We start from the raw sequence: 9,742 nt of genomic DNA, 5'->3' as shown, positions 1-9,742 counted from the left end.
CTGGTGCATTATTTTGTGTTCCGCTTTTTTTTTTTTGATAAATTATACAAGTAAATAAAGAAATTTAAAGACCACATGACGGTGAACTCAAACCCAATATCTTAGGCTTTGGGCATTAACCACCTACTGATAGACCAGTACACACACAATTTTTTTGGGGCGATTATCTAACTACCCACTTTTTTCAATCTATATACCTACTATATTATTAATTAATGAAAAAATAGATTAACCCAATATATTTAAGGAAATAAAATAAGAGTAACCCAACTATATTTAAGGAAATAAAATAACATTAACCAAATAAATAAAATCCAAGCAATAAAATAAAATTCACGCACCTGTAATTATAATTACATTTATTGCGCCAAAAAAACACTTATTGCGAAAATTTACTATTATTGCGCAAAAATTACGCAAATTGTGAAAACTAAATCAAGTGGCGAAAAATTACAACCAATAATTCAAAAGTAAAAGAGCAATTAACATTTAAAATTACTCAATTAATTCAATTTAAGTGGAAATCCAATCTAATTTGCACAGAATACCCAACAAATATTTAAATTGCGCAAAAAATTCCAACTAAAATTCAAATTGCGTAAAAACAAAATGCCCTAACACTAGCATCATTCCTCAAGATTACAATTCCAAGTTTCCAAATGAAATTCACGCATAAATTCTACCAAATAAAATTAACGTATATAAAATTAACTTGCGCAAATAATAACAATCTTATGCGCAAAAAAATTCCATTAAGAATGTGCGCAAACAAAATTAAGAAAAACTTTGTGCAACCATATTACCAGGGGCGGTTCTGGGGAGTGCGAGGTGGTCGATCGCACAGGGCCCCGAAAAAATAGGGGCCCCAAAAATATAGATCCATATATATTATGTATATATTAAATAAAACCTATATAATCATTAAATTTTGTAAGGTAGTTGTTCGCTAATATTTTCACCACGCCGCAAGTATACGGGTAGTTGTAATATATGGAAGCAAGGTCGTATCCCACAAGGATTAGTAGTTCAATCTAGTGATTATCCTAATTCATTATGCTAGAGCTATTTAGACTAACAAGGAGGTGAGTGGTTTGATTAACTAACAAATTCAAAGACAAATAAGAACAATCAAACAAAGTGGATTAATTAAGTGATGAAGGTGTTTAGGGATTAGGCATCGACGGATTAGCAATGGACTTCAAATTAGCTCAATATTAGTCTTGATATTCCTATTTATCTAGAGTGATCTCCCCACTAGTTCTAGCCCCTCCGGACGACTAAAACGGTAGATTACGGGTCATAGTTGCCGTCCCCGGTCAACTTCTAACCTATAACTCCCAAAAGCACAAAGGATCGGTAAACTCTCACCCAACTCTCAACCTCCCGGTTTATTGAGTCAATATGTTTCAAGCTCCTAATCTATTATGATTATCCTCTCCCAATTCAAATCACAAATTAGAAATGCATAGAAAGTGGCCAACAATCCATACAAGAATTAAAGCTAGGGCTTGAAAAGATAATAACAAGGAAATAATCAATACATATATTAAGGCATAATAATCAATCCATCACATCATCCATGAGCCTAATCCCCAAACCAATGGGGGATTTTTATCCAAACATGTTCACAAACAACAAACCAAAATCAAAGAAATACATAAATGAAAGAGAGAGTAAGAAGTGACAAATCCTATTAATGAGCTTTTCTTCATCTTCTCTCCTCTTCAATGCCTTCAATCTTGGTAAAAGATGTGGTAATGGAGGCTAAGGGTTTGTTGGTGAAAGGAATTGGGGAAGATGGAAATGGGTGAGTAAGGAGGTTGGGGATAGATGAATTAATGTGAGGAAAAGGGGGAGAAAGGGGTTTAAGGGCTGAAAAACGCGACTCTGCTCTTTTCCCGCGGGCATGGCCCGCGCCCGTGGTGCTCAAACGTGGGCAAAACTCAGGGAACCCGCGGTCCCGCCCCGCGGCCGCGGGTGGTGACCGGGTACACCCTGGAATTGGGAACAGCTGACCCGCGGTCCCACCCCGCGGCCGCGGGTGGTGACGCGGGGTACTGGGCGTTTTGCACAGTCCGCCTCGTTTTGCTCCGTTCTCCCTCGTCCGGACTGCGGATTTGGTCGCCGTTTGCGCTCACGGATTCCTCTCGAGACGTACGTCAATCTCATATCTTCAAAATGCTCAATTATACCTTTATTTTTCCTGAAATTACTCCAAAACTACACCAAGATATCAAATCTTCATAAAACTAAATATTCGGGCACAAACAAGCATTCACAAGCAAAACATGAAGGGAAATGACAACAAACATGTGGAATTGAGGTATGAAAACTATGTTTGTCAGTAGCGCAGTGGAGAAGGCCGAAGGGCCATTTTTTGGACTTTGTTTATCTGTGATCGAATCCTACTTGTAGCAATTTTTTGCGATTTTTTTTTCAGTTTCTTTTTTCCTTTAGCTATTTTTCATTTCTAATTATTTTTGCGATTTATTTATCATGGCAGCACGAGGCACACTATTAGTTTCTAAAACTTTTTTTTTTCAGCTTCTTTTTTCTTTTAGTAATTTTTCATTTTTTTCTAAAGATTAAAAGCAAGATAATTTCTTTAAAATTTTTAAGTAGATCAACACTTTGTAAGTGAATGACATATTTTTTATTTATTAAGTAAATTCTTGGGACGGAGGGAGTATTGTTTATTCAAATATTTTTCTTCAGTAATTTTTCAATTCTAGAGATTATCAAGGTAATTTCTTTAAAACTTGTTAATAGAGCAAATTTCTTTAAAAGTGTGAATGACATAGTTTTTTATATATTTGTTAAGTAATTTGACAAAAAAATATATTTTTTAATCAAATATTTTTATAATACATTTCTTTTTAATTATGAATAGAGGGTCCAAATTTCAGAATTCGCACAGGGCCTATGTTTCCCCAGCCCCATCCCTGCATATTACATCCTGATCTGTGCAAATTTCAAAAAATTACATACAGATCTGCGCAATCTCGAATCACCAATTCATTTGTACAAAACATAGCATAAACATAGTATTTTATTAATAAAAGAAAAGGCAATTGAGTCAGACATAGATATTTGGGAAGATGCATACTGGTACAAAATATTACTAATAAAAAATTGACATGGTTATGAGATGTAGTAAATTCAAAAAGTGGGTATTTTGATAATATAGTTTGAGAAAGTTGGAATTCGAGAGTTTTTAGGACAGTAATTTAGGTTGATTTGAAAATTAGGACAAAACTTTCGAATTTGTAAAAATAGGACACTATTTTTTTAGAGTAAAATAGGACACTAATTAATAAGTGTTGCATCCGCAGGACATTTCTCAGCCAATTCTCGGCCGAGAAAATGTCCTATTTTTACAATGCTTATTAATTAGTGTCATATTTTACTCTGGAAAAAAAATTAGTGTCCTATTTTTACAAGTCCGAAAGTTTTTGTCCTAATTTCCAAATGAACATAAGTTACTGTCCTAAAAAATCATCTGACTCGAAAAGTTGGGTACTTTTATGTATTACAAAAACTTGGGTGCAACCAGGTTGACCCGCCATCTAAAATAGTGTTATTTATACAGTTAAGATCATAATATGGATTCAAGTTAGGGTATAGATCATAATTTAAGTGAGAGTGCAACTGGCAAGACCGCCTCTTTATGTATTACCACATTTTTTTTTATTCTAGTTTTTAAATCAATCTAACTTATTATCTAAATAGCATTCTAACACAACTTTGAAGTGGGGCTTCATTGATCGAGATTGAATTGTCCTAATATTACCCGAGATTGTATTGGTTTGAGACTATCAAGACTTATAAGTCGTGACTAATCATATGTGTTATTGTCTCGAGATTAAGTACCGAATCGCATTTATTCAAACGAATAAGATATTATAAGACTAATCATATCTAATCTTACAAATCGAACAACCAATATGCTGATTATATCAGAATTATCAATTTCTAAATTGTTTGGCGCTTTTAAAACACATTGTTTAAGTTATGCTCCTGTGTATTCAATTTTGTTCTCGAATTTTACTCTAGTCATGGAGGAGCTCATCTCCGTCGCTTATTTGGCTCTCGCGTTTATCGTCGTGGGGCGGCAGGAGAAGTGGCTCGCCATCGCGGGTGGCGCTCATCGGCACCACCATTTTAGCCACCACGTTAGGCACCATGATTTATTGGGTGATTGTGCATCGGATTGAGACCAAGAAAAAGAGGAGTTTGAGGAGGAAGAGCTCTCGAATCAGCCATGGCTCGAGATCAATGTCGATAACGCTGCTCTCTGATTCCGATGTTTTAAACGCTGATTGCAAGAAAATGTATGCAATTTGACCACTTCAAACTAAATCTCTAATCAAACTAATCATACAAAATACATCGTTGCAATATAAATCCCAATGTTAATAAGATCTTATATAGCGAATTAGATCCAACTTTTAAGACACTAACTTAAACTAGGGGTGAGCAAAATACTCGAAATCCGAATATCCGATCCCAGCCAAACAAAAATTTGAAATTTGGTTCGGATTTTTTTCGGATTCAATTGGATTAACACTTAAATAAATTTCGAATTTTCGGATTGATAATATATATGATATTATGATATATATTCATATAGATTAGCTCTTAAATAGTTAAATATTTCTAAATTTTAATCATACACTCTCATCTTGATTAATTATAATTAATGGTTTGTTAATTAGGACCTTAATTCAATTGTAATTATTTAATTGGTTAGGTTCATATGTATTTCGAATTTTTCTTCACATTTTGGATTTTTCAGTTCAAATCTGATTTTATTCAAAACATTTAAGATTTTCGGATTCGGATTTTCGAATAATATGGTTCAATCGAATTGAATTCTAGGAAAGTTTCGGGTAAATCCTATCCGAAATCTCAATGCTCACACTTGAGATTAGCTCTTAAATAGTTAAATATTTCTAAATTTTAATCATACACTCTCGTCTTGATTAATTATAATTAATAGTTTGTACCTTAATTCAATTGTAATTATGTAACCAGTTAGGTTCATATGTATTTCGGATTTTTCTTCACATTTTGGATTTTTTTCGGTTTGGATCAGATTTTATTCAAAACATTTCAGATTTTCGGATTCGGATTTTCGAATAATATGGTTCAGATCGAATTGAATTCTAGGAAAGTTTCGGGTTTTCGGATCTGATGGAAAAAATCCGATCCGAGATCAGAATGCTCACACTTGTTCGGAAACTAAAACAAAATTTTTCGAACTTGAAAAAGTAGGACACACATTTTAAAAGAATAGAGAGAGAAAATGAATAGGACTAATACTACAAAATTGATGGAAGAAGAGAGAAAAATAGAGGGGAAAACATCCTTTATTATACTAGTATTATAGAGATTTCAGAGTGATCACCAAGGGACTTTGTCAACAACATTTCAAACAAAACACAAACCATCCAAAATCAAATCCACCTTCACATCTCATAAACCTCCTCTCATCACAGCATTTACCTATATACCTCTTCCTGCATAAAGACATCGAGTAGGGGTGTCGTTGACGACGTACGACGCTTGAATAGGTTGAGCATCCGCAGACCTCTCTTCCAACTTATCTGAAAAGAGACACAAAATAAAAAAGGATCCACAATTGGTTTGTTCTAACAAGATTTGCATAATAAAGATATACGATGAAGAAAAGACAATTATATTATATCATACCCTTTGTATGTCTCTGTTGTCATTGTTGTGCAATATGGTGAGCTTAAAAAAATTCAAGTTTGCCAAATCCTTTATGATGTGCCACTTCACCGGAAAGCTTCCACTCCGTTTATGCCGCAGCCCGAAATCCATATCTCTGTGGAAATCCACTGTGCCGGTCATTTCTGCCATACCACAGAACTGGCCACTCCCAACAACCTTGTTTTCACAAAGAGAAAGCATCAGTCAATACCAGTACGTGAATAAAGGGAAATACTCTATATCATCAAGGACGCGGAATCTGCAGTCACACATGTTTTAGTTAGTAAAAGAAACTATACAAGAGAAGGTTCCTTTTTCATTAGAAAACTAATGTAAAACTATATAAGAAATACAAACATATCCACAAAAAAACATACCCATTAGCAGCAAAATCATCGAGATCTGCATCGTAGGCTTCATTGGAAGAGTCATACTCACGAGAGTCATAAGGAGAACCGCACATGCCTTGCCACTCACTCTCATAAGTAGGAAGAACAGGGGATCCATTGATTGGCTTTCCACGAGGCAACGCAACGCTACTCTCAACGTAGCAAGAAACTTCGATAGCTTTGTCATAACTGTAAATACCAAGCTCCTTGCACTCTTTCTTAATCCAATCATAAACTACCAGACGATTTAGGACACCATCCCGTGTCTCGCCATCGCCAGCCTTTCCACGAAGAAACAACAACGGCCCGTATATCGTCTGTGGTCCATCCACAGCACCACCAAGAGACACATTAAACACTGCATCCCATCCTTCTCTCCAAACCCAAGCCTCAAAATAGTAACCAGGTTCACTCCCCAAAGGCAAAGACGAAATTTGAGGGGCCTTATAACTAGCTCCTCGTCGCCTAGAGAAAACAATACCTAACAAATCTTCATCTTCAAACTTGACGAGCCTATAATCATAGATATGAGCCTTTCGTGGTAAAGGCAAGTAAGAGAAGCTTTCCTCACTATAGTCGAACGATACAACTCTGGAGTCGGACACAGAAAACCAATAACACTTACCTCTAACATATATAATTCTCCCTATATAAGAATTGCACATAAAAGCAGGACTCGGAATCTCCTTCCAAGAATCACTTCTTAACGAATACAGCCCAAAAATTCGGGTCGTGTGACAAGGCCTTGACAGCCTGTAATCACGATCCCAAATTCTTAGTATTTTGTAATCATCAGATTTAGAATCATAGCCGACACAACCACCATGATAATAGATCCTATATTTTGGGGATGGAGAGGCTTCCTTGGGAGGGAAAATCTGAAACTGTTTGGTTGTTGGGTTGCAGAGATAACTATTGCCAGTTCGATCGAAGAAACACAACAAACCGCCGCAGGTGTTGGAATGAGTGTGAAGAGTGTGTTGGTTTGGATCCAGAAAAGGGAGGTCGAAACTTTCTTCAGAGATTTCAGATAAATCTCGCGGAGAAAGAGGAGTTAAATAATACATACCGGACTTTCCATGCTTACGTTTCACAAGAAGCCGTTTCTGGTTGTCGGAATTATTCATCGTGATAAAAAATTGATAGATTTAGAAGAAGAAAGGGAATTGAATGGAACCCTAACGCGTCGTGTATCTCCTGGTGTTTGAAGGAGGCAATATATATAGGATTCAAGAATATGGGCTTATAGTGTTGCTTGGTATCCAAGAATGTGGGTGCAGCTAATCCTCTGTGGACAGGATTATATATAAACATTATTTTTGGGCTTACTTGAATCTTAAATTGTCCTGTCGATGCATTATTTTTGCGTTCCGCTTTTTTTTATATATATAAATTACACAATTAAATAAAGAAATTTAAAGACCACACGACGGTGAACTCCAACCCAATATCTCAGGCTTTGGGTATTAACCACCTACCGCTAAGTTAGTACACACTCAATTTTTTTTGGGCGATTATCTAAACTACCCACTTTTTTCAATTTATATACCTACTATTTTATAATTATTCATCGTCGATCAAAAAATGATAAATTTAAGGGGTGTATTCAATTAAGAATTTAAAAGATTTTGACAGACTTTTTATAATCTATGGATTCTGCTAATTCCATGGACAGTAGATTCTGCTAATTCCATGAATTGTCTTAATTCTATGTAGAGTTTAGCAATTCATAGATTATGCTAATTCATGGATTGTTTGAATTCTATATAGAGTTTAACATATTCTGTAATATTTATTTAACAATTCAAACGTTGCTGCAGGAAAAGAAATTAATACTGTAATTTATGTTTTTTTATTGTAATGCAATTTTTATTTTAGCGTAGGTTTTTTTTCTGTTTTTTAAATTGAAGTAATTTAGGACATTATTTTATTTTAATGCAATTTTTATTTTCAATCAAATCTTCATCATCGAACTTGACAAGGCTAAAACCGTCCAGGGTATCAGCCTTTCGCGGTAAAGGCAAGTAAGAGAAGCTTTCCTCACTATAGTCGAACGATATAACTCTGGAGTCGGACATAGAAAACCAATAACACTTACCTCTAACATATATAATTCTCTTAATATAAGAATTGCACATAAAAGCAGGACTCGGAATCTCCTTCCAAGAATCACTTCTTAAAGAATACAGTTCAAAAACTCGGGTCCTGTGACTAGACCTTGACAGCCAGTAATCACGATCCCAAATTCTTAGTAGTTTGTAATCATCAGATTTAGAATCATAGCCGACACAACCACCATGATAATAGATCTCATAATTTGGGGATGGAGAGGCTTCCTTGGGAGGAAAGATCTGAAACTGTTTGGTTGTTGGGTTGCAGAGATAACTATTGCCAGTTCTATCGAAGAAACACAACAAACCGCCGCAGGTGTTGGAATAAGTGTGTTGGTTTGGATCCAAAAAAGGGAGGTCGAAACTTTCTTCAGAGATTTCAGATAAATCTCGCGGAGAAAGAGGGGTTAAATAATACATACCGGACTTTCCATGCTTACGTTTCACAAGAAGCCGTTTCTGGTTGTCGGAATTATTCATCGTGATCAAAAATTGATAGATTTAGAAGAAGAAGAAGAAGAAGAAAGGGAATTGAATGGAACCCTAACGCGTCGTGTAACTCCTTGTGTTTGAAAGAGGCAATATATATACAGGATTCGAGAATATGGGCTTATAGTGTTGCTTGGTATCCAAGAATGTGGGTGCAGCTAATCCTCTAACGAACAAGTTTATAAATAAACATTCAATTTTACGCAGATTATTGGGTGCGACGGGTCGACTCGGCTCCAAACCCGTCCTCCTGACCCGGAACCCTGACCCGCGTGGGTTTGACCCATACTCCTAATTATTACATTTGTTTATAATAATTGTTACTTTTAATAAACATAATATATACATTTGTTCATATAAATATATATTGATATGTATAATGTTTTATATTGAATGAAGGTAAATATTTATATTAATATAAGTATACATTTGTACGACCAAATGTATATCTTATGCTTATTAAAAGCAAATACTCCTATTAGGGTTTAGTTTACAGGTTTTAGGGTTTAGTTTATAGAATTTAGGGTTTAGAAAATATAATACTTTATATTAAATGAAGGTAAATACCTATATTTATATAAGTATACATTTGTGCGAACAAATGTATATTTCATGCTTATTAAAAGTAATAATTATTACAAACAAATGTAATAATTTAAGATTCAGGATTTCGGGTCTGGGCACGGGTCGGGTCGGGCGCGGGTCGGGGCGGACCCGTCGCGCTGGAGTGCGACCGCCGCATGCAAGACCGGCCCTCAATTTTATTATAATCACAAATTTGTCACTCAGTTTTAAAAATGATTTTCAATTGAAGATTATCTTTTTAATATATTATAGATGATAGATATAGCGAAACTTTTAAGACACTAACTTAAGCTGGTTTGACAATCCGGACAAAAAAAATTTAACTTGGAAAAGTAGGATACTACAAAAAAATTTGAACTTGGAGTAATTAATAAGTAATGCACCTGCAACCAATTCTCAGCATTTTTAAAGAGTTTTGGGCTTACTTGAATCTTA

The 9,742-nt window shown here is 35.1% G+C and overlaps 1 protein-coding gene across 1 annotated transcript; it reads right to left on the bottom strand.

Moving 5' to 3' along the window:
- Nucleotides 1-5,456: 5,456 nt before the first annotated feature.
- Nucleotides 5,457-5,904, bottom strand: LOC130999965 (YTH domain-containing protein ECT2-like). Its single transcript, XM_057925678.1, has 2 exons — nucleotides 5,713-5,904; nucleotides 5,457-5,606 (listed from the first exon to the last, which is right to left on the bottom strand). Exons 1-2 carry the CDS (start codon nucleotides 5,881-5,883, stop codon nucleotides 5,502-5,504), a joined length of 276 nt encoding a protein of 91 aa, XP_057781661.1. The 5' UTR covers nucleotides 5,884-5,904; the 3' UTR covers nucleotides 5,457-5,501.
- Between the last annotated feature and the right edge of the window lie 3,838 nt (nucleotides 5,905-9,742).

This window comes from Salvia miltiorrhiza, chromosome 8 (assembly GCF_028751815.1).
Source record: "Salvia miltiorrhiza cultivar Shanhuang (shh) chromosome 8, IMPLAD_Smil_shh, whole genome shotgun sequence".
In the NCBI taxonomy this organism is placed as follows: domain Eukaryota; kingdom Viridiplantae; phylum Streptophyta; class Magnoliopsida; order Lamiales; family Lamiaceae; genus Salvia; species Salvia miltiorrhiza.
Note: the sequence above shows the minus strand (reverse complement) of the source record. Positions and strands in the feature narration are given on the sequence as shown.

Excerpts from the sequence above, each read along its gene's own strand:
- LOC130999965 (XM_057925678.1), bottom strand. The coding sequence starts at position 5,883 with ATGGCAGAAATGACCGGCACAGTGGATTTCCACAGAGATATGGATTTC. Across the intron at positions 5,607-5,712 it reads ACAACAGAGACATACAAAGG|ATAAGTTGGAAGAGAGGTCT; the intron begins GTATGATATAAT and ends GTCTCTTTTCAG.